The sequence below is a fragment of the Erythrolamprus reginae genome, chromosome 9 (assembly GCF_031021105.1).
Source record: "Erythrolamprus reginae isolate rEryReg1 chromosome 9, rEryReg1.hap1, whole genome shotgun sequence".
In the NCBI taxonomy this organism is placed as follows: domain Eukaryota; kingdom Metazoa; phylum Chordata; class Lepidosauria; order Squamata; family Dipsadidae; genus Erythrolamprus; species Erythrolamprus reginae.
This window is the reverse complement of record NC_091958.1, coordinates 47,904,929-47,930,718: the sequence shown is the minus strand read 5'-3', so window position 1 is coordinate 47,930,718 and position 25,790 is coordinate 47,904,929. Positions and strand designations below refer to the sequence as shown.

The 25,790-nt window shown below is 40.2% G+C and overlaps 2 protein-coding genes across 2 annotated transcripts in view; both read left to right on the top strand.

Annotated features, from left to right (window-relative positions):
- The window catches only part of ABCC6 (ATP binding cassette subfamily C member 6), a 58,621-nt gene extending 56,231 nt beyond the window's left edge, over positions 1-2,390 (top strand). The window contains exon 31 of the mRNA XM_070761133.1: positions 616-2,390. Within this exon, the coding sequence (XP_070617234.1) occupies positions 616-727 (112 nt within the window). The 3' untranslated portion in view covers positions 728-2,390. The remainder of the gene's footprint in view (positions 1-615) is intronic.
- Positions 2,199-25,790, top strand: part of LOC139171800 (uncharacterized) — a 124,489-nt gene continuing 100,897 nt past the window's right edge. Inside the window, exons 1-7 of the mRNA XM_070760233.1 lie at positions 2,199-2,256; positions 11,234-11,394; positions 12,005-12,075; positions 13,574-13,680; positions 17,274-17,410; positions 22,873-22,976; positions 25,412-25,577. Of these exons, the coding sequence (XP_070616334.1) occupies positions 2,199-2,256; positions 11,234-11,394; positions 12,005-12,075; positions 13,574-13,680; positions 17,274-17,410; positions 22,873-22,976; positions 25,412-25,577 (804 nt within the window). The remainder of the gene's footprint in view (positions 2,257-11,233; positions 11,395-12,004; positions 12,076-13,573; positions 13,681-17,273; positions 17,411-22,872; positions 22,977-25,411; positions 25,578-25,790) is intronic.

The window sequence follows — 25,790 nt, the reverse complement described above, 5'->3', positions numbered from 1 at the left end:
AACAACAATCATGAACAATAGACAATAAAACCCAATACTAAAAGCAAATTAAAACCCCTTAATATATAAAAACCAAACATACATACAAACATACCATGTATACAGTTGAACGGCCTAGAGGGAGAAAAAAGTCTTAATTCCCCCATGCCTGGCGGCAGAGGTGGGTTTTAAGTAGCTTACGAAAGGCAAGGAGGTTGGGGGCAATTCTAATCTCGGGGGGGAGTTGGTTCCAGAGGGCCGGGGCCGCCACAGAGAAGGCTCTTCCCCTGGGGCCCGCCAAGTGGCATTATTTAGTTGACGGGACCCGGAGAAGACCCACTCTGTGGGACCTAACTGGCTGCTGGGATTCGTGCAGCAGAAGGCGGTCCCTGAGGTAATCTGGTCCGGTGCCATGAAGGGCTTTATAGGTCATAACCAACACTTTGAATTGTGACCAGAAACTGATCGGCAACCACTGCAGACTGCGGAGTGTTGGTGTGACATGGGCATATTTAGGGAAGCCCATGATTGCTCTCGCAGCTGCATTCTGCTTGATGATGAAAAACAGATCCAAAGGGCCGACCGGAAGTTTGAAAATGAACTTAGACTAACCTTGCTCGTTTCTCATATTTGTAGAATTTTAGTGATGGAAAACGGACAAGTGGCTGAATTCGATACCCCAGAAGTACTGAGAGCCCAGAAGGGACTATTCTACAAAATGGCGGCAGATTCAGGCCTGGTGAGGTGACCGAGTTGGAAGACTTTGTTTGAAAAAGGACACTTTTTAAAAATTTTCTGGCTGTGAACAGGGAGAGCTCACTCCTAGGCTTGTGAAACGACTGGTGTTTTCTCTTGCTGCATAAGCCTTCTCCAGGTCCCGTCAACTAAACAATGTCGTTTGGCGGGACCCAGGGAAGAGCCTTCTTTGTGGCGGACCCAGCCCTCTGGAACCAACTCCCCCCTAGAGATTAGAATTGCCCCCACCCTCCTTGCCTTTCGTAAGCTCCTTAAAACCCACCTCTGTCGTCAGGCATGGGGGAACTGAGATACTCTTTCCCCCTAGGCCTTTACAATTTATGCATGGTATGTTTGTATGTGTGTTTGGTTTTATAATAAGGGTTTTTTTAGTTGTTTTAATATTTGATTGTTGCATGCTGTTTTTTATCACTGTTGTAAGCCGCCTCGAGTCTATGGAGAGGGGCAGCATACAAATCCAATAAATGAATGAGTGAATGAATGAATGAATGAATGAATGAATGAATGTAGAACAGATGGAGAACAGAAATCTGAATCTTCCCAGCCTAATTTCAGCACTGCGCTTGGCTATGCCACAATGCTGAAACCAGCATGCGTGGACCCTGATCCATGCTGCGGGCTGAACCACGCCTGGCTCGAGCAGATGTCCTAGTGCACTCCATCCCTGCCAACCGAAATGCAGTGTGCAGATGGTTGCCAGGATGCATTGCAAAGGTCTGCATGTTGGCATCACCGTGTCAAAAGATGTCACCCACTTACTCATAATCTCTTTCGCTGCCCTGTTGTTTTGTCCCCAATTAAAGCCACACAATTGGAGAAGGCTAACTCTGTGGGACCTAACCAGTCACTGGGATTCGTGCAGCAGAAGGCAGTCCTGAAGATATTTTGGTCCGGTGCCATGTAGGGCTTTATAGGTCATAACCAACACTTTGAATTGTGACTGGAAACTGATCGGCAGCCAGTGCAAGCCGTGGAGTGTTGACGAAATGCTACCTGTTCAGCCCAATTCGGATGTACCGGTTGCCTGAGGCTGGGCCCACCCAACCGGACACCACCATTTAATTGTTTTTAACCCTCTGTCCATGCTCAAAGTCTTCTGTGTATGTGCAGAGGGTGAAAAAGCGTGCATGACACAAAGCACGCACACGTAAAGCACACACTTCCAAACCGATCGTGAAGGCAAGTAGATCCCACCGCTGACCCAACCTTGATGCAATCGGCTATTGAAGCAAAAAATCAACTAGCACAGGGCGGTCGAGGTGCCTTCTCATCGTCAACCCTCCCTCTCCCTCTCTCTCTCTGTCTCACTGCTTCTCAGCCCCTCCTCCAGCTTGCAAAAAAAAAAGAGAGCTGAGATACTCAAGCCCTTCTTTGTAAAGGGGGATCTGCTTTCACTGCCCTCCTGCATCAGAAAGGAGAGGCCCGATGTGGTTTTGTTAAGGTCCGAGCTGGTTTCCAAAATCATGGCGTTCCAGCAAGTGATGGTTCTGTTCTCCCTCTTTGTGGTTTGCATCTCGAAGCGTAAGTAGAAGGAACTGTAAGTAGAAGGGACTACTGGTACTATTATTAGTACCAATATCATGTATGTAAACATTGTGTTATCTCTGCATACTACCAATACGTACTTGACAAAATAAATGAATAAAATAAAATAACTCCCTCTCGTGTGTGTGTGTGTGTGTGTGTGTACATGTGTGTTTGTGTGTGTTTGTCCTTTTTTATATATATATATATAAATTTTTTATTTACAAATATAAATATAATACACAGAAAGAAAAAAAAGAAAAAGAAAAGAAAACATATATAAAAAAGAAAGAAAGGGGAAAAAAACAGTACATCAAAAATACATATTAAAATATAGGCGATTACAGGATCAGTCTATAAATTCTTCCGGAACTATGTAAGTTACAGTTATTATCAAAATTCAAATTGTCTCTTTTAAATAACATATAAAAGAAAATAGAAGCAGGATATATAAGTAACATAGAAATCAGATGTTCGTCTAGAAGTTCATACCTTTATCTTATTTGCTCTGTTTGCTTTCATCAGGTATATATATATATATTTAATTACATGTTCGTAGTGTACTTAGCAAGGATTTTTCCTATTTTCTAACCAGTGGTAGAGTAGATTCCAACATTCATAGAATTGTGAGTCATCTTTGCCTTTAATTTTGAGAGTCAATTTAGACATTTCTGCGCATTGGGTTATTATTTCTAGTATTAACTTGTCTTGTGGAGTTTCTACTTTTTTCCACGTTTGGGCAAAACTGCTGCAGTGGTGATATGAATAATCAGATAGATATAATTTTGATTAAGCTGTTGATGAATACAGCGTTCCCTCGATTTTCGCGGGTTCGAACTTTGCAAAAAGTCTATACCACGGGTTTTCAAAAATATTAATTAAAAAATACTTTGCGGTTTCCCCCCCTATACCACGGTTTTTCCTGCCCGATGACGTCATATATCATCACCAAACTTTTGTCCACCTTTAATAAATTTTTTTTTAAATAAACTTTAATAAAGAAACATGGTGAGTAATAATCTAAAAGGTTGCTAAGGGAATGGGAAATTGCAATTTAGGGGTTTAAAGTGTTAAGGGAAGGCTTGTGATACTGTACATAGTCAAAAATAGCGTATTTACTTCCGCATCTCTGCTTCGCGGAAATTCAACTTTCGCGGGCGGTCTCAGAACGCATCCCCCGCGAAAAATCGAGGGAACACTGTAATCCCTAATAGGAAGCATTGTGTGTGTTTGTCCTTGTCCTTCTCAGGGCCTTTAGCAGTCATTTCAGCTGATTTTACCCAGCTGTGCTATTTTAACAGAGGACTTTGTAGTATTTCGACCTGGATTGTGGGGGCAATAGGCTGGCTCTGTTAAAAAGTGCTGTTGCTAACATGTTGTAAGCCGCCCTGAGTCTAAGGAGAAGGGCGGCATTAAAAAAAATCAAATAAATAAATGAATAAAATAAATTTCATATGGGAAGGAAACGGGCGATAGGTGAGCAAGGTTGGCCAAAGTGGAGTGAAATCACACCGGTCAATTTCAAGGGTTCAAAAGCCAGCCAAGCGTTGGTCTCTCGAAAAAGAGGAGTGATTTCTAACAATTTCTTTTCCTTTGAATGCCAGTTTTGTAAATCTTCCACGCTTTCGGAATCTTAACTGAGATGCCCCATCTCTGGCTTTGCAGTTTATGTTTCTCTAGCTATCCTGGTGGTGGTCACCAGTCAAAATCAAAGACTCCTTACCCGGTCAGTGGGGAAAAAAACCCCAGACTTTTTTTCCGGAATAACTGGAAATCTTATATGTCTTTTGATGCAAAACTGAGAACACCAAACTGATAATTTCAGGGTTAAAAAGGGTCAGAGCAGATGGGAATAATATAATAATTACTGCATAGAACAGCAAAAGACATTACAAAAGACAATGGAAACTGCCGTTTAATGTTTCCAAATGTAAAATAATGCACTTGGGGAAAAGGAATCCTCAATCTGAGTATTGCATTGGCAGTTCTGTGTTAGCAAAAACATCAGAAGAGAAGGATTTAGGGGTAGTGATTTCTGACAGTCTCAAAATGGGTGAGCAGTGTGGTCGGGCGGTAGGAAAAGCAAGTAGGATGCTTGGCTGCATAGCTAGAGGTATCACAAGCAGGAAGAGGGAGATTGTGATCCCCTTATATAGAGCGCTGGTGAGACCACATTTGGAATACTGTGTTCAGTTCTGGAGACCTCACCTACAAAAAGATATTGACAAAATTGAACGGGTCCAAAGACGGGCTACAAGAATGGTGGAAGGTCTTAAGCATAAAACGTATCAGGAAAGACTTAATGAACTCAATCTGTATAGTCTGGAGGACAGAAGGAAAAGGGGGGACATGATCGAAACATTTAAATATGTTAAAGGGTTAAATAAGGTTCAGGAGGGAAGTGTTTTTAATAAGAAACTGAACACAAGAACAAGGGGACACAATCTGAAGTTAGTTGGGGGAATGATCAAAGGCAACATGAGAAAATATTATTTTACTGAAAGAGTAGTAGATCCTTGGAACAAACTTCCAGCAGACGTGGTTGGTAAATCCACAGTAACTGAATTTAAACATGCCTGGGATAAACATATATCCATCCTAAGATAAAATACAGGAAATAGTATAAGGGCAGACTAGATGGACCAGGAGGTCTTTTTCTGCCGTCAGTCTTTTATGTTTCTATGTTTTTATTACTGTGGTTTTTTTAAATGTTCTTATTACTTGTTTATGGTATGTACAATTTATCGTTGTAAGCCTCCCTGAGTCCCAGTGGGATTGGGCAGCATAGAAGTCAAATCGATTAAATTAAATTGCTATATGTTTTCTTTTCATTCCTTTTTTCTTTTGCTCACTATCTTTTTTTCCCGTTGCCTACATTTATTGCATCCCAAAAATCGAATAAAAAATAATAAAACAAAAAGAAGTAGAAAATGCCTATAGAAAAGTAGTTTTCTATAAAGTTTTCTTAAACACGTCTGTTGGGAAGGCTTGCTCAAAATGCAGGGCATGGCGCATTGATGTGCAAAATAGCATTCAGTGAAATGTATATTAGCTAGAGTGCATGCATTCTTTGTATGAACTTTGTGGTGGTGGGGGAGAAGCTTTCCAAGGTCTCACCCGAGCATTGAGGAAAACCCGACCTGATACAGCAAACAAGGAGGGCTGAATTTAACAGAGGAAAAAAGAAAAAGGAAGAACCCAGACTTGAATAAATTCTTTTGTCAAGACAGTTTGGATTGTCCCAAACTGGCTCTTAATCCAAAGGCTCTTAATTGTGTCTCCTGGAAGAAACACACAAACCAGGGTTTAGCTTTTCCCCAGTTCGTTCCCTATGAATTTTGCACAAAACTTAATAACTTAATAACTCCTTTAGCATCCAGAGAGAATTTATATTTTGGGATAGGTAACCAAGAGGCTTGCCGGAATGCAGAAATGGGATGGAATCAGGAGAATATCTGGATGGGAACAAAATATGTAATTGATTGATTGATTGATTGATTGATTGATTGATATGCCACCCCTCTCTGAGGATCCCGGGGGGCTTAAAACATATAAAAAGAAAACAATACACAATAGTAACCTAAATCGCAACAGATTCAAACTTAATACGAACCGCTCCAAACTTGACTGTAAAAAATATGATTTCAACAATCGAGTTATCGAAGCGTGGAACTCATTACCGGACTCAATTGTGTCAACCCCTAACCCCCAACACTTCTCCCTTAGACTCTCCACGATTGACCTCTCCAGGTTCCTAAGAGGCCAGTAAGGGGCGTACATAAGTGCACTGGTGTGCCTTTCGTCCCCTGTCCAATTGTCTTTCCTTTCTTTCACCTATCATATATATTCTCTTCCTTTCATATATCCTCTCCCCTAAGTTCACTTTTACCCTTATATATATTACCACATGTCTATTTTCTTCCTATGTATTTGTGTATTGGACAAATGAATAAATAAAAAATAAATAGAAAAATCCAATTAAATTAAAACTAAATATACTTATCTATAATCCCCAATTTTATTAAAAAACAAATCATGCCCATTTAGACAACATTCATACATGACATTCATTTTGTGGGTGTGGCTTGCTGGCCATGTGACCAGGTGGGAGTGGCTTGACGATCATGTGACCGAGGTGGCTTAAATGTCATGTGACTGGCATAAAGTTGGCCAAATTGATGTCACTCATGTCAAGGGTTAAGGTGCCTGGCCTCTCCTCGCCTCACAGGGATATAATTTCCCTATCTATTTACTATTATTGAACATCCAAAATATACTATTTAATTCTATGTATATATACCATATGTGTACATACATATTACACACAGGCACACAAAAATATACATTATCTGCTACATAAAGTGTATGTACACACACGCACACACACACACACATACACACTGTTCTAAAATTATACACATTCAACCTCATTTACTGTGATAGGCAAAACATTCCCAGAGCCCAGAAGGGGGGAAAAGGGGGGGGGAAATCAATTTTTTTCTACCAGTTTTGCATACCTGACCGTATCCGTAGGAGCCCATCATAGCTACCATCCCTGTCCTACTGTCCCCATTTATTTGTAATCATTTCATGTGCACATGTCCGTGTTTATGCTTATACCTGTTATCTCATACATGTTTTACAAACTAAATAAAAAAAGTAAAATAAAATAAACAGTGTCGCTTGGCGGGACCCAGGGGAAGAGCCTTCTCTGTGGCAGCCCTGGCCCTCTGGAACCAACTCCCCCCCAGAGATTAGAATTGCCCCCACCCTCCTTGCCTTTCGTAAGCTGCTTAAAACCCACCTCTGCCGCCAGGCATGGGGGAACTGAGATACTCTTTCCCCCTAGGCCTTTACAATTTTATGCATGGTATGTCTGTATGTATGTTTGGTTTTATAATAAGGGTTTTTAACTTTATATTGGATTGTCATATGCTGTTTACTACTGTTGTTAGCCGCCCCGAGTCTACGGAGAGGGGCGGCATACAAATCCAATAAATAAAATAATAATAAATAAATAAAAATAAATAGAATCTTGGGGAAAACCTCGGACCTCTATGCCTCCGTAACCATTCAAGTTCCCCTAAACAGTGCTCACACCGAGTACCTAACATTCCCATAAACTCTAGTTTCCTGATGTGAAGCCCTCCACCTGATGATATATTTAGAGTGGAAGTGAGGCCCTGGATCCCATCCAAGGTTCATCAGACAAGTGGTTGAGGTCTTCATTCTTTGGGAGCCAGTTCTGCTACGCTTGTTCTCAAAACTGAACTGTTTCGCCCACTCCTGCATCCATTCATCCCGTCCTTGCATAAACGGGGAGGTTTCCAAGACAACCGACACGACTTTCTGCAAACGTTGTGTTGATCCTTGAATGTTTTCCTAGACCTACGATAAACAAAACAGCCGAGGCAGAACCACCCTGGCTTTCATGCAAATGCTTTTCCGACAGTTGCTGTCGGTTTGTCGTCGCGGGAGAGCCAGAAAATTTCAGGCACAGATACTCTTGTTTGTCTCAGGGTGCACGTAAGATGAAGAAGCAGATTCTTAGTAAGAAAACACCCAAGTATAAGGGATATTCATCTGCTCAGCCCTTTCCATGCCCATTCGCGGGTTACCGTATTTTTCGGAGTATAAGACGCACCGAAGTATAAGATGCACCTTAGTTTTGGGGGAGGAAAACGAGGAAAAAAGGGCTCTGCCTCCTAACGATTTGCAACGTCCTACCAGTCAATGACTACTTCAGCTTCAACCGCAACAACACAAGAGCACGCAACAGATTCAAACTTAATACAAACCGCGCCAAACTTGACTGTAAAAAATATGATTTCAACAATCGAGTTATCGAAGCGTGGAACTCATTACCGGACTCAATTGTGTCAACCCCTAACTCCCAACACTTCTCCCCCAGACTTTCCACGATTGACCTGTCCAGGTTCCTAAGAGGCCAGTAAGGGGCGTACATAAGTGCACTGGAGTGCCTTTCGTCCCCTGTCCAATTGTCTTTCCTTTCTTTCACCTATCTTATATATTCTCTTCCTTTCATATATCCTCTCCTCTAAGTTCACTTTCACCCTCTTTTATATTATCACATGTCTATTTTTCTTCCTATGTATTTGTGTATTGGACAAATGAATAAATAAATAAAAATAAATAAACAGCATAGTTGATATACACTGTTTGCTCTATATTTCTGGGCATGTGAGCCTGACACATGGAAATAGCAAAGAATTGGAGAAATGTACAATATGGTAGTATATTAATGCCAGAAAGTTTTCTTAAATGTAATCACACTTATTGCTCCTAATTATTTAAATAGCTCTACTCCAAACATGACTAAGTCAGGGTTAAACTCAACTGTCTTATCTTAATACTAATACAGTGGTACCTCTACCTAAGAACGCCTCTACTTAAGAACTTTTCTAGATAAGAACCGGGTGTTCAAGATTTTTTTGCCTCTTCTTAAGAACCATTTTTTACTTAAGAACTTGAGCCCAGAAAAATTTCCCAGGAAATATGAAAGCGGCACAAAGGCCCGGCCAGTTTCCTGCCATTCCCCCTTTAAACCTGGCCCTCTCGGGCTTTTCTGGGCCACCAGAGGAGCCTTTTGGTGGTGCTTAAGGAGGCTTTGGCAGTCCAGAGCGAACAAAGCATTTTCCTTTCTCTGGGCGCTTGGAGAGGGAATAAACCTCTGCCAGCGCCCAGAGAAAAGAAACGCTCCCTTCGCTCTAGGCAGTGACTGTCCTCCTCCTCTTCTTCCTCCTCCTCCTCCCACCCAAATTCTGAGCTTTTTTTTCTTTCCTTATGGGTTTGCATGCATTATTTGCTATGTTATTCCTATGGGAAAAATTGCTTCTACTTACAAACCTTTCTACTTAAGAACCTGGTCACGGAACGAATTAACTTCTTAAGTAGAGGTACCACTGTACTTAATATTAATACTAAGCACTAAAACAGGACATTTCAGATTATACTTTTACAGATCTTTAAAGTTGATGTGGCTTTCTGGAAGTATTCTCTGCTATTTAAAAGAAGATACAATAGCACTGGGCCTCTTCAGATCAAGCATTTATTTTAAAAAGCTTCTTCAATTTGTTAATAATAATTTTTAATAATAATAATTTATTAGATTTGTATGCCGCCCCTCTCCGAAGACTCGGGGCAGCTCACAGCAATAATAAAAACAATGTAACAGTGACACTAGACAGTTATGTTGTCTAGGACAATAATAAAGCAATCTGAAAAATAAGTCTAATAATTTGAACATTCTATAGACATTTATAGTTATTGACTTACAGCAAAAAACAAACAGCCAGTTTCAGCCTTTGCTTCTCCCTGCAGCATTTGCCTCCCTGCAGCTTTAGTTTCACTTTCATTTTAGCAGCTGGCAACTTCAATGAATCAGCTGAGTGTTGGGAGGCAGATAAGTGGCCACTGCTAATCAGGCTCTGCTTCTGTTTGCTGCAAGGAGGTAAATTACTATTTGGGGATGGCTGGGTGGGGCTACATTCAGTGTATAAGACGCACCCAGGTTTTCACCCTCTTTTGGGGGGGTAAAATTGTGTGTCTTATATCCCGAACATAATCTGAATATATATATAATATGCTGTCCGTTTAAGAACTAAACCTTTAGTTGAAACATAGAAGCATTAAAACATGTTAAACATCTTGAGATATGATGGGTTTGAACCATGATAGGTTGGTTTGAAGAAAGAAATGGATGGGACCAATGCAAACCTTTGGTGAGCACCCTGTCTGTTTTCTTCTTCTGTGTTGATAGCTCAACTAAGGACTTCATAAAATGAGATTTCAGGAATGTGGGATATCTTATTTGCCTCCAAAAGATCAGAACATCATATTCCTATTGGTATTTATACTCCTAAGGCAGTGTACTCTAATAACCCTTCCAAAACTTATATTGAAATATTTGGAAATTAATAATACAATAGAAATGGATGGAGCTTTGAGTGCAACTCCATAGTTACCATCTTCAGGAAGAGTTGGAAAAGCTCTCTATATAATATTCTCTAATACCTCTAAGTGTGGTCGGGCGGTAGGAAAAGCAAGTAGGATGCTTGGCTGCATAGTTAGAGGTATAACAAGCAGGAAGAGGGAGATTGTGATCACCTTATATAGAGCGCTGGTGAGACCACATTTGGAGTACTGTGTTCAGTTCTGGAGACCTCACCTACAAGAAGATATTGACAAAATTGAACGGGGTCCAAAGACGGGCTACAAGAATGGTGGAAGGTCTTAAGCATAAAACGTATCAGGAAAGACTTCATGAACTCAATCTGTATAGTCTGGAGGACAGAAGGAAAAGGGGGGACATGATCGAAACATTTAAATATGTTAAAGGGTTAAATAAGGTTCAGGAGGGAAGTGTTTTTAATAGGAAAGTGAACACAAGAACAAGGGGACACAATCTGAAGTTAGTTGGGGGAAAGATCAAAAGCAAAATGAGAAAATATTATTTTACTGAAAGAGTAGTAGATCCTTGGAACAAACTTCCAGCAGACGTGGTTGATAAATCCACAGTACAGTAACTGAATTTAAACATGCCTGGGATAAACATATATCCATTGTAAGATAAAATACAGGAAATAATATAAGGGCAGACTAGATGAACCATGAGGTCTTTTTCTGCCGTCAGTCTTCTATGTTTCTATGTTTCTACCTGATCATATAGTGTTATAAATTCTGTTTATATGTAGCACTACAGAGTACAGTCACCATGTGCTTTACTGCTTAACTATTTTACTGTAACAAGAAACAGGAAACTCTACTTAGAACAAAATAGTATAGATTATATACCATAGATCCAAACCTGTGAACACTGCCAACTATATTCGAACAATGAATTCCAACATATGGACTAATTTATTGCATCCACCTAAATGATTTCATCCAAAGCTGTTTTAAACAGTTGGGCGCCACCAAGACACTATCTCAAAACCTTTCTTTGCTTTCACAGGTATGAGCACCCCAACTATTCCTGTGGGATCCAGGTTCAGCTATAGCTACTCAACATCTACCACTACATTCCTCCAAGGAAAAGCCTACCAGAGAAGTGGCATCACCCTAGAAAGTACAGTTGTGGTCGAAGTATTGGCAAATTGTCATCGAATTTTAAAAGTGAGTAGGGCATTCAGGTGGATTGAATCATTCGAGGGAGCATTAGTTTTCTTCCCTGGAAATAAAAGCAATGGGGGCAGGGCAGGTGTATGTGTGTGTATTTAAAACTCTGAAATAGTCATTCATTAAGAGCAAATCTTCTTTGGATTCATGTTTGACTCAGAAATTGTTCTATGAACTCTATTCCTCATATTCCACTACTTCCATCTGTCTGTCTATTTGTCCATCTACCCAGCCACCCATCCATTCCTTCATCCTAGGTTCTCTCTTCTCTTCTCTCCTCTCCTCTCCTCTCCCCTCCCTTCTCTCCTCTCCTCTCCTTTTCCTCTCCTCTTCTCTCCTCTCCCCTCCCTTCTCTTCTCTTCTCTCTTATCTCTTCCATCTATCCTAGGTCATTTATCGTCTGTCTATCTATCATCTACCTACCTACCTACCTACCTACCTATCTATCTATCTATCTACCTTTCTTTCTTTCTTTCTTTCTATCTATCTATCTATCATCTATCTATCTATCATGTATCTATCTATCTATCATCTATCTATCTATCATTTATCTATCTATCATCAGCTTTGAGAGTTATGTTGTGTTGTCATATCTTCTTGTCTCCAGTTGCAAGGAGTACAGATCAAAACCATCTTTGAATCCGAGGTGAAGTTGATGAATGAAAATGACAGTTTAAGGTAAAACAGTTCTGGGTTCAAAAAACAATCTTTGAACAAGATGGGGGAAAATGTACTAAGGAAAGTGCTACTTTGGGATTCCAGCCTTCCCATTGAGCCCCCATCACCACTATAACTAAGTCTGCCCATCTTGCTGCTGGTTGACCTTTTCCCTTTCTTTCCATCTTACCCAGTATATCAGCCTTTTGTAGAGAACTACAACTTTGCATTGATTAATTAATTGATGATTGATTATGTACAAATTGATATCAACTCTTAAAGGCCACCTAGCTAGTTTTTCTCCATAGCCATCTGTCTCTGACCTGGTCCTTCAGATCTTCCAAAGCCACTGTTAGGGTTACAAATAGCATCCAAAATTAAATCAGAGTCCGAGGCATAGCATTCATCAAAGTTTCAATTTATTAGCAGAACCATGTTGACACATCTATGATAAACCCGAATCTAAGGCCACCAAAAAAATTTTTTAATTGAAATATATATTAAAAAAGAACAATACACAAAAATATTCATAAATATAACATACAAACAAACATTAACATAAACACATCTACAAAACAAACAAAAGAAAAAATAGAAAAGGAATATTTAAATTAAAATATTTCAGTCCATTAAACACACTATCTCTAAAAAAAAAGAACTTTCTTACGGCTGTTACAGTCGGTATAAAGAATTTGTTCTGGTTATTAATTTTATATACTCATTTGTTCTGCTTTTTACAGCCTTATTTCAATCAATATTACTATATTTCAATCAATTCAAATCATCTACTTCATTATATACCTTCAACAAGTTATTATTTTAGCAATATTGTTTTTCTTACTTTTATATATCTGATGGATAATTATACCCGGTTCAAAGTTCATTCCCTTGTTCCCACACCCACAAGTTCATCACGTTGACCAGGCTCCTTCATGCCAACGTGTCCATTACTCCCACCAACTTCCGGGCAGGTGTCGGACAAAGGATGGCCTTGAGAATCTAGAAGAAATTTGTTATGGGTACATTTCTACTTCCCTCATGCCGCAGTCTCTCCCAAATTCCCACATAACGAATACAGTCTAATGCATAATATGTGGCAGGCCAAAGTCTTGAAATCAAATGGTGGCACACTGAAAGGCACACTGTAACAGGCCTGGCGACATAGGTGAGTCTTAACGCTCTTGCAGAAGGCGAGGAGGGTGGAGGCAGTACGAATCTCTGGAGGGAGCTGATTCCAGAGAGCCGGGGCCTCCACAGAGAAGGCTCTTCCCCTAGGCCCCGCCAAATGGCATTGTCTGGTTGACGGGACCTGGAGAAGGCCAACTCTGGGACCTAACCGGCCGCTGGGATTTCTTCTTTCTTTCTCCAGCATTGTAGACTTCGCCAGGGAGCTAGGTCTTCACATAATGTGCTCACATTTCCTTAGCTTATAATAATAATAATAATAATAATAATAATAATAATAATAATAATAATAATAATAATAATAAACAACGAAAGAAATCTTATTGTCTTCTAGGAAAACTTTGGAGCAATACCCACTGTGGTTTTGTTTCCACAACGGGAAAGTTCTGAAGATCTTTCCCCAGAAGAATGAGTCAATTTGGTCCCTAAACATCAAACGGGGTATCTTGAGTGGTTTCCAGACATCATCGTTGGGAGCTGCTGCCAACAACAGTGTGGAAGAGGTGAAGCTGTTTAGAACATAATGCTGAGTTTAGCCCATTCATAGAGGCTGTACAATGTGATATTAGTAACCCCATACTCTTATGCAGTGATGGGCTCCTATGGGTACGGTCCCTTCTGGGCTCTAGGTATGTCTTTCCGATCACAGTAAATGAGATTGACTATGTATAATTTTAGAAGAGCTGTGCGTGCGTGTTTGTATGGGTACATACACATACAGTCAGTTTATATAGTAGATAATGTATATTTTTGTAAGCCTGTGCGTAATATGGATGTACACATGTGGCATATATACATAGAATTAAGTAGTATATTTTGGAGGTTCTGTAATAGTAATCTTTTTGTATCTTTTTGAGGCGGGGAGAGGCTAGGCACCCTAACCCTAACTCAACCCCTTGACATGGGTGACATCAAGTTGGCCATCTTTAAGCCAGTCACATGAACTTTAAACCACCCCATGTCACATGATCACCAAGCCACTCCCACCTGGTCACATGGCTGGCAAGCCACACCCACAAGATAAGCCACACCCACAGTATGGTAGTAAACAATTTTTCAGCCCTTCACTGCTCCTATGTCCCATTGTTGTCACTTTTTATATCTCAACTTCTAAAAAAAAATTAGAAAGGGGAGGGAACCGAGTGGACAAACCAATGCAACATCCCAACATTATTAGTTACATTTTGGGTAACTTAAGGACAATAATCCTGACTTTGTTTTGCTTACAAAAGAAAACAATAGTGGACAATCACTTGTTTGAAGTGGTACAGGGACTTCTGCCTGATCAGGGGGCTGGACTAGAAGACCTCCAAGGTCCCTTACAGGGACTATTTGATCCTTTTTATTCTTGTTTTATCTATTGTGACTTCAGGTGGATATTTCGGGGAAATGTCCCACTCGGTACCAACCAAAAGGTTCGGTCCTTCTGAAGACGAAAGATTTCAACTTGTGTTCTCACCATTTTTCTGGATCGACTTCTCTGAAATCTGTGACTCTTCCCAATGCATCGGTAACTTGCAATTTTCTTTTTATTTATTTATTTATTTATTTATTTATTTATTTATCTGTTTATTTATCTATTTATTTATTTATTTATTCGATTTTTATGCCGCCCTTCTCCTTAGACTCAGGGCGGCTTACAACATGTTAGCAATAGCACTTTTTAACAGAGCCAGGCTATTGCCCCCACAATCCGGGTCCTCATTTCAACCTTGAGCCGGTGATGAGATTTGAACCGCTGACCTTCAGATCTATAGTCAGCTTCAGTGGCCTGCAGTATAGCACTCTACCTGCTGCGCCACCCTGGCTTTAAGTGTGTGTGTGTGGGGGGGGTGATGTTTAGCATCTATGATGCCAGTTAGAAATAGCATCACTAAATGAACAATAATTATGGCTTCCGTTTTATTATGTCTAAAATGGCTTTGATTAGACCGTCACGACTGATCCATTAGATCAGGGGTCTCCAACCTTAGCAAATTTAAGACTTTCAGACTTCAACTCCCAGAATACCTCAGCCAGCTTTGCTCGCTGAGGAATTCTGGGAGTTGAAGTCCGCAAGTCTTAAAGTGGCCAAGATTGGTGAACCCTGCATTAGATCACGTCCATCTTCTTCACTCCCAGGAACAGCTTCTGTCTTCCAAACTTGAATGTGTCCAGAGATTCGAGGAGAAAGGAATCCTCGCGGAAATCAAATGTATAGAGTCCCACCTTGTTACACCTCCAGCAAGGAAGGGCAGTGGAGCGAAAATGCAAACTCGGGCAGACTGGAAGCTCCTCCGAACTGAAGCTCATAATATATCCCAGGAAAAAGGTTGGTTGATGTCTCCAAGCAAGAACAAATTAATGGGATGACTGTTGCATGGCCAACCCTACTATTGGATAGAGCCAAAGAACCATGCGTTAATTCACCTGCTTCTGAACAGTGGTTAGCAGATGTTGCTTCTCCTTGGATCCCAAAATAAAATAGGTTTGGTTTGTTACTTCCTTCAAAACTTTGGTACTTCCTGTCAAAACTTTGGTACTTCCTGTCAAAACTTTGGTACTTCCTGTCAAAACTTTGGTACTTCCTGTCAACCCTGAAGCTGACACATGTGTAGACATATTTTATTGTAGTCTCCACCTATTCTTTTCTTAGATTTATTTAACATTCTTCAAGCTCGCCACATTCTACCAGTAGAAACAAGGGTTGTGAAGATAAGGTGGGGGGGGGGTATTATGACTAGCTGGCAATCTTTCCCGTGGGAACTGAGAAGGTACTTGCAGCTGACTGAAGGTAGAGTTTGAAGTCATTGAGCAATGGACTGCGAGCTGATTGGAGATTGTGCCCATGGGAGGGAGTTTCAAAGTTTTGCTTTTATTGGGTGTAATTCCAGAGTGAGGTCAGATCCAGAATAACACCAAGACGTTGCCAATTTGATATGTTCCTAATAAAGAGATAATGATGATATGTGAAAACCTTGAATTTTTCATTCTGGGACATATTATTTGGAACATTGACTCTTCCATTCACTAAGGAAGAAAAATGTATTTATGTATGTATGTAGGTAGGTAGGTAGGTACATACATACGTAGGTAGGTAGGCAGGTAGGTAGGCAGGTAGGTCAGTAGGCGGGAACAGTAGTTAATCAGTTAATCAGTTAATCAGTTAATCAGTTAGTTAGTTAGTTAGTTAGTTAGTTGATTAGTTGATTAGTTAGTTAACTAGTTAATTAGTTGATTAGTTGATTAGTTAATCGGTTGGTTGGTTGGTTGGTTGGTTGGTTGGTTGGTTAGTTAGTTAGTTAGTTAGTTAGTTAGTTAGTTATCATATTTTTCAGAGTGTAAGAAGCACTGGAATATAAGATGCACCTTCGTTTTGGGGGATGAAAATAGGGAAAAAATCTACCTACCAGGTATTCATCTGGATAGCGTCCTTAATCAGGCCAGCTGGTTGGTTGGTTGGTTGGTTGGTTGGTTGGTTGGTTGGTTGGTTGGTTGGTTGGTTGGTTGGTTGGTTGGTTGGTTAGTTAGTTAGTTAGTTAGTTAGTTAGTTAGTTAGTTAGTTAGTTAGTTATCATATTTTTCAGAGTGTAAGAAGCACCGGAATATAAGATGCACCTTAGTTTTGGGGGATGAAAATAGGGGAAAAAAATCTACCTACCAGGTATTCATCTGGATAGCATCCTTAATCAGGCCAGCTTCAGCACATTATTTTATCCCCCGGTTAGGGCTGGGAGTAGCAATGAAAACAAGTCTGCAAAGACTTAGGCATGGCAAAAAAAATTATTTGGAACAGCAACGAAAAAAATCCTGCAAACTTTCATAGCACCTTGTTAAGGCTGGGGAAAAAAAGCTTCAAAAAAGCTGCATTCGGAATATAAGATGTACCCAAATTTTCAGACTCTTTTAGGGCGGGGGAGAGGTGGCGCCTTATACTCTGAAAAATACGGTAGTTGGTTAGTTAGTTTGTTCCATATTAAGGAAGAAACATCTTTGAACAATGCTTTCTGTGTATTTGCTACATCTGTAATATAATGCTGGTTTCATTTCTCTAGTACCCGCTAGTGACACCTATGAAAGCAGCCTCCTCTATGAAAAAGAGAAAACGGTGGCGCTGTCCAAAGAAGAAGCAATAGAAGAAGTAGCCAAAGCTCTTCAGAAGCTCTGTGTGAAACCTACCACGGATACTGAGGTACTTGATGGAATTTATTTATTTATTTATTTATTTATTTATTTATTTATTTATTTATTTATTTATTTATTTCCTTACTTACTTACTTACTTACTTACTTACTTACTTACTTACTTACTTACTTATTTATTTGTATGCCGCCCCTCTCCGTGGACTCAGGCGGCTAACAACAGTGACAAAAAACAGAATGTAAAAATCCAATACTACAACAGCTAAAAACCCTTGTTATAAAACCAATCATACATACAAACATACCATGCATAAATTGTAGAAGCCTAGGGGGAAAGATTATCTTAATTCCCCCATGCCTGATGGCAGAGGTGGGTTTTGAGGAGCTTACGAAAGGCAAGGAGGGTGGGGCCTATTCTAATCTCTGGGGGGATTTGGTTCCAGAGGGTCGGGGCCGCCACAGAGAAGGCTCTTCCCCTGGGTCCAGCCAAACGACATTGTTTAGTTGACGGGACCCGGAGAAGGCCCACTCTGTGGGACCTAACTGGTCGCTGGGATTCGTGCGGCAGAAGGCGGACCCTGAGATAATCTGGCCCGGTGCCATGAAGGGCTTTATAGGTCATAACCAACACTTTGAATTGTGACCGGAAACTGATCGGCAACCAATGCAGACTGTGGAGTGTTGGTGTGATATGGGCATATTTAGGGAAGCCCATGATTGCTCTCGCAATTGGTCACAGCTCTGGAGCATTTATATATATATAATCATAAATACAACAGGAACAAAAAAGCAATAAAAATACAACATTAAAATCAACGATGCAGTAAAAACAATAATTATGGGACCATCTCCTGCCGCATAACTCCCAGAGACCAATAAGAGCACACAGAGTTGGCCTCCTCCAGGTCCCGTCGACTAAGCAATGCATGTTGGCAGGGCCATGGGGGAGGGCCTTCTCTGTGGCCGCCCCGGCTCTATGGAACCAACTTTCACCCTGCTGGCCTTTTGCAAAGCTATGAAGACTTGGCTTTGCCGACAGGCCTGGGGGCCATAAATTCACAGCTTGATGGCCAACTGTAACAATGGCGTGTATGTATATGAGTGTGGTTTTCTTTTTATAATAGCTTTTATGGGGTTTTTTTAGTTTGTTATGTTTTAACCTCAGTTAACTGTTCAACTTCTTTTACTGTTTTGTATTTATTCTTATTGTACTTATACCGCTGTTGTAAGCAGCCCTGTGGCCTTCAGGATTGGGCGGCATAGGAGATAGATAGATAGATAGATAGATAGATAGATAGATAGATAGATAGATAGATAGATAGAGATAGATAGATAGATAGATAGATAGATAGATAAATGATAGATAGATAGATAAATGATAGATAGATAGATAGATAGATAGATAGGTAGATAGATAGATAGATAGATAGATAGATAGATGATAGGTAGATAGATAGATAGATAGATAGATAGATAGATAGGTAGGTAGATAGATAGATAGATAGATAGATAGATAGATGATAGGTAGATAGATAGATAGATAGATAGATGATAGGTAGATAGATAGATAGATAGATGATAGGTAGATAGATAGATAGATAGATAGATAGATAGATAGATAGATAGATAGATGATAGGTAGATAGATTATTATTATTATTATTATTATTATTATTATTATTATTATTATTATACTCTGCACTCTACTCTACCCTACCCTACCCTACTCTACTCTACTCTATTCTTTGTTGACTGCATCTTATAGGCCTAGCCATCTGTGTTATATTCCCTGCCCCAACTTTACTCTCCTTATCTCCAAATCTGCATCTTTAAAAAAAAAAAATCCTCTTGTTTAGGAAGAGGCTTATGGGAATTGTCCACCAGATTGCCTTGGAAACCCCGTCTTTACTAGCCAAGCATGGTGTCCCTTGTCTCCCTGCTATTATTTTTTTTTGCTTTCAAATGGGGGTGAGATTATACATGCCATTCAGGCAAGCAAAACAAGAATGAAAGCAGCTTGGGAGGAATCTCACTCATCCCCCCCATTGAAAGCAAAGGAGGAAATGCTTGTCTCTCACAGGGGAGCCTCTATAGAGTCGCTGCCCACCCATTGTGGGATCGGATGGAATGTCAATGCTGATTAAATAATGGGCTGTGAATTGAGCAAAAGGCTCCGAGGCAGACAGGGAGACAGAGGAAGCTAAAGAAAGGGGGAGAGGAGGGAGAGAAAGAAAGAAAGAAAGAAAGAAAGAAAGAAAGAAAGAAAGAAAGAAAGAAAGATGGGAAAGAACTCCCTGTGGGTTAGATTTATTTATTTATTTATTTATTTATTTATTTATTTATTTATTTATTTATTTATTTATTTATTTATTTATTTATTTATTTATTTATTTATTTATTTATTTATTTATTTATTTATTTATTTATTTATTTATTTATTTATTTATTTATTTATTTATTTATTTATTTATTTATTTATTTATTTATTTAGTCCAATACACAATGAGAGTTTTAGTGGGTATATATATACACACATAGTAAAATACATGATGAAGGTTATAGAGGAGATACTCATAGTAAAATATATCTAAGAAAGAATAGAAAAGAAGATATAGTAATAGAACATATAAATGAAAGAATAGAAGAAGAGATATAGGAATAGAAGAAAGGTATAGGAGATATAGGAGAGCAATAGGACAGGGGACGGAAGGCACTCTAGTGCACTTGTACTCGCCCCTTACTGACCTCTTAGGAATCTGGATAGGTCAACCGTAGATAATCTAAGGGTAAAGTGTTGGGGGTTTGGGGATGACACTATGGAGTCCAGTAATGAGTTCCATGCTTCGACAACTTGGTTACTGAAGTCATATTTTTTACAGTCAAGTTTGCAGCGGTTAATATTAAGTTTAAATCTGTTGTGTGCTCTTGTGTTGTTGTGGTTGAAGCTGAAGTAGTCGCCGACAGGCAGGACGTTGCAGCATATGATCTTGTGGGCAATACTTAGATCATTTTATTTATTTATTTATTCATTCATTTGTCCAATATACAAATACATAGGAAGAAAAATAGACATGTGATAATATAAAGGAGGGTAAAAGTGAACTTAGAGGAGAGGATATATGAAAGGAAGAGAATATATAAGATAGGTGAAGGAAAGGAAAGATAATTGGACAGTGGACGAAAGGCACTCCTAGTTCTAGGCTTTCTAGGCCCAGGATTGAAAGTCTAGTCTCGTAGGGTATTCTGTTTCGAGTGGAGGAGAAAAAAGATTTTGGGTTCATTTCTTCTCTCCCATTGGTGATGCTTAGAAAAGCATCAGTAGTACATAGCTTAAAGACAAGAATGCATAAAGCTTGTATTGGTTCCCTTATTTACCCTTTTAATGGGCTGATAATATGTATCATCGAGTAGCAGGAGAAGAATGGCAGAACCTGGAGGCATAAAGATGACCAAGCTGAGCCCAAGGAGAGGGGTCAAGAGATCTAAGTCAGAGGTGGGATTCATCAGGTTCTGACCGGTTCTGGAGAACCGGTAGAGGAAACTTTGAGTAGTTCGGAGAAGCGGTAAATACCAATTCTGCCCCCATCTATTCTCTGCCTCCTGAGTCCCATCTGATCGGGAGGGAAAGGGGATTTTGCAGTAACCTTATTTTTATTTTATTTATTTTATTTATTTATTTTGTCCAATGCACAATGACGGTTTTAGTGGGTATATATCTATATACACATAGTAAAATACATGATGAAGGTTATAGAGGAGATACTCATAGTAAAATATATCTAAGAAATAATAGAAAAGAAGATATAGTAATAGAAACATATCAGTGAAAGAATAGAAGAAGAGATATAGGAATAGAAGAAAGGAATAGGAGATATAGGAGAGCAATAGGACAGGGGACGGAAGGCACTCTAGTGCACTTGTACTCGCCCCTTACTGACCTCTTAGGAATCTGGATAGGTCAACCATGGATAATCTAAGGGTTGGAGTAGGGAGGATTGGAGATTTTACAGTATCCTTCGCCCACCAGAACCAGTAATAAAAAAATTTGAAACCCACCACTGATCTAAGTCCAATCTACCTTGGATTCTGTTGACATCTACCACCAATTCACCTTGACCCTAAGAAGTTCCCATTCTTATTTAGAAGGAGCATGGGATAAACCTATTCTCATTTTGGATCTAACCCCGATCCCCTATTTCTTGCACCTGACAGGGTGGGCATTAAACGAGAGACCAGCCTAGAATCCCTCCCTAGCCAGAACGATGAACTTGCGTTTCATCCAATTTGATAGTGGGAGACATTTTTTTTCACACTAATTGCTTTTCAATGTAAAAACAATTTTATTTATTTATTTATTTATTTATTTATTTATTTATTTATTTATTTATTTATTCATTTATTCATTTATTCATTTATTCATTTATTCATTTATTCATTTATTCATTTATTCATTTATTCATTTATTCATTCATTCATTCATTCATTCATTCATTCATTTATTTATTTATTTATTTATTTATTTATTTAGTCCAATACACAATACATAGAAGAGAATAGACATAAGGCAATATATACAGTGATATCTCGTCTTACAAACTCCTCGTCATACAAACTTTTCGAGATACAAACCCAGGGTTTAAGATTTTTTTGCCTCTTCTTCCAAACTATTTTCACCTTAGAAACCCAAGCTGCTGCCACTGGGATGCCCGCCTCCGGACTTCTGTTGCCCGTTTTTGCGCTGCTGGGATTCCCCTGAGGCTCCCCTCCATGGGAAACACCACCTCCGGACTTCCGTGTTTTTGCAATGCTGCAGGGGAATCCCAGCAGCGCAAAAACGGGCGCTTCGCTGGCAATGGAAGTCCGGAGGTGGGTTTCCCAGCGAGGGGAATCTCAGCGAAATCGCAGCATCACAAAAACACGGAAGTCCAGAGGTGGGGTTTCCCATGGAGGGGAGCCTCAGGGGAATCCCAGCAGTGCAAAAACAGGCGCTTCGGCTGGCAAAAGGGGTGAGTTTTGGACTTGCATGCATTAATCGCTTTTCCATTGTTTCCTATGGGAAACATTGTTTCATCTTACAAACTTTTCACCTTACAAACCTCATCCCGGAACCAATTAAGTTCGTAAGATGAAGTATCACTGTATAAAGAAAAATATAAGGTAGAGGAGAAGATATATGAAAGGAAGAAAATATATATGATATATGAGATAAAGGAAAGACAATTGGACAAGGGATGAAAGGCACAACGGTGCACTTATGTACGCCCCGTACTGACCTCTTAGGAACCTGGAGAGGTCAATCATGGAGAGTCTAAGGGAGAAATGTTGGGGGTTAGGGGTTGACACTACTGAGTCTGGCAATGAGTTCCACGCTTCGACAACTCGATTGTTAAAGTCATACTTTTTACAGTCAAGTTTGCAGCGGTTAATATTAAGTTTGAATCTGTTGCGTGCTCTTGTGTTGTTGCGGTTGAAGCTGAAGTAGTCATTGACAGGTCCTTTTTTTTTCTCCCCAGCCTACAGATCCATTCCTGAATTTGGTGTTTGCACTTCGACAGGTCTCCAGTGATGCCTTGATGGATCTGTGGCAGAGTCCTTCTTCCAAATGTCAAAATCATTGGTAAAGTGGCTAAAAATGGGCCCAGAAGGCAACATGGGACATTTAATTATGATTGAGCTCTATCACTCTGCTTCACATAGATGGGTGTTTACACTTAGGGCAATAGTCTCACAGTCACTCACGCCCTCATCACCTCGAGGCTCGACTACTGTAACGCTCTCTACATGGGGCTGCCTTTGAAAAGTGTTCGGAAACTTCAGATCGTGCAGAATGCAGCTGCGAGAGCAATCATGGGCTTTCCCAAATATGCCCATGTCACACCAACACTCCGCAGTCTGCATTGGTTGCCGATCAGTTTCTGGTCACAATTCAAAGTGTTGGTTATGACCTATAAAGCCCTTCATGGCACTGGACCAGATTATCTCCGGGACCGCCTTCTGCCGCACGAATCCCAGCGACCAGTTAGGTCCCACAGAGTGGGTCTTCTCCGGGTCCCGTCGACTAAACAATGTCGTTTGGTGGGACCCAGGCGAAGAGCCTTCTCTGTGGCTGCCCCGACCCTCTGGAACCAACTCCCCCCAGAGATTAGAATAGCCCCCACCCTTCTTGCCTTTCATAAACTCCTTAAAACCCACCTCTGTCGTCAGGCATGGGGGAACTGAGATATTCTTTCCCCCTAGGCTTCTACAATTTATGCATGGCATGTTTGTATGTATGATTGGTTTTTATAACAAGGGTTTTTAGCTGTTTTACTATTGGATTGTCACATGCTGTTTTTACCACTGTTGTTAAGTAAGTAAGTAAGTAAGTAAGTAAGTAAGTAAGTAAGTAAGTAAGTAAGTAAGTAAGTAAGTAAGTACTCTACCTTTGAGTAAGATGCAGAAGAGATTCAACTAATCTCCATGTCAAGAACGCTTCCAAATATGTTCAGACGCATAGACTGAGAGAGTTAGATGGGTCCTTTTAAGCTCTTTATACCAAGGCTAATGTTCAGAGGTAATTTTCCTCCTAAGCAGTAGGCGACTGTTGGTCCCCAAAGGAATTTGGTTGCCTCTTACTGAGAGATCTATTTAGCATTATCATTATCATCTGGAATTATATTTAGCCGAGGTGGCGCAGTGGTTAGAGGGCAGTACTGCAGGCTACTTCAGCTAACTGCTAGCTGTAGTTCAGCAGTTCAAATCTCCCCACCGGCTCAAGGTTGACTCAGCCTTCCATCCTTACGAGGTGGGTAAAATCAGGACCCGGATTGTGGTGGCAATATGCTGGCTCTGTTAAAAAGTGGTATTGCTAACATGTTGTAAGCCGCCCTGAGTCTAAGGAGAAGGGCGGCCTAAAAAAATTGAATGAATGAAGAAAGGAAAGAAAGAAAGAAAGAAAGAAAGAAAAAAAGAAAGAAAGAAAGAAAGAAAGAAAGACCCAGATTGTGTGGGGCGATATGCTGATTCTGTAAACCGCTGTTGTAAAAGCACTATGAAGCAGTATACTCCTGGGGGAAGGATACTGCAAAATCCCATTATTATTATTATTATTATTATTATTATTATTATTATTATTATTATTATTATTATTATGTCAGTACAACACAGCAAACGAGATCACTATGCTGGATTTCGTATTTCATCACCAGTCGGGCGCTTCCCAAGCACCTAAGACTGCGTGATGTAGCGGCGAATTATGTTTGCCGATCCCAGTAAAGCAGCCTTTTGCAATTGACAGATGGAGATTTTGTCAATTCCGATGGTTTTCAAATGTCCACTGAGATCCTTTGGCCCTGCGCCCAGCGTACCAAGTACCACTGGGACCACTTTCACTGGTTTATGCCAGAGTCGTTGCAGCTCGATTTTTAGATCTTCGTATTTCACTAATTTCTCTAGCTGCTTCTCCTCAATTCTGCTGTCTCCTGGGATTGGGATGTCGATGATCCATATTTTCTTTTTCTCCACGATCACAATGTCTGGTGTGTTATGCTTCAGAATTCGGTCAGTCTGAAGTCGGAAGTCCCACAGTAGTTTTGCTTGCTCATTTTCGACCACTTTTTCGAGCTTATGATCCCATAATTATATTATTATTATTATTATTATTATTATTATTATTATTATTATTATTATTATTATTATTAGTTGTTGTTGTTATTAATTAAATTTGTATGCCGCCCCTCTCCGTAGACTCGGCCCCACTACTGGGGCAAGCCAGAGGTAGTATTTGCCAGTTCTCTAAACCAGTGTTTCCCAACTCTGGCAACTTGAAGATATTTGGACTTCAACTCCCAGAATTCCCCAGCCAGCATTTGCTGGTTGGGGAGTTCTGGGAGTTGAAGTCCAAATATCTTCAAGTTGCCAAGGTTGGGAAACACTGCTCTAAACTGCTCAAAATTACCACTACGGTTCTCCAGAACCTGTTAGAACCTGCTGGATTTTACTCCTGAAACAACCAAGCAAACTGTCCATTCTATAAATATCTCAATAGTGTTACCATTCTCACATTTCTTTCAGGCGGCCTCTGTTGGATGCTCTTCCCTATTGTGGAACTGAAGCCTGCGTTGTCCTGATGAAAAAACTGATTATTCTGCAAGAAGTAGAAGAAACCCACATTGACCGTTTCTTGAGATCCCTCGCCTTCATCCCAGAGCCTACCGCAGGCATGATTGATGCTTTAGCTGTAAGCAGAATAAAGGATAATGGCTTGATTGTGGCTGCTTGTCAGGGGTGGGTTCTGACTTACCTCGCTGCCAGTTTGCTTCCTCACGGGTTGCAGGGGTGCACGGATGCATGTGCAGTGCTAAAAATGTGCACACATGTGCAGAAGCAAAAAACAAGATGGCGGACATGTGCAGAAGCAAAAGACAAAATGGCGGACATGTGCAGAAGCAAA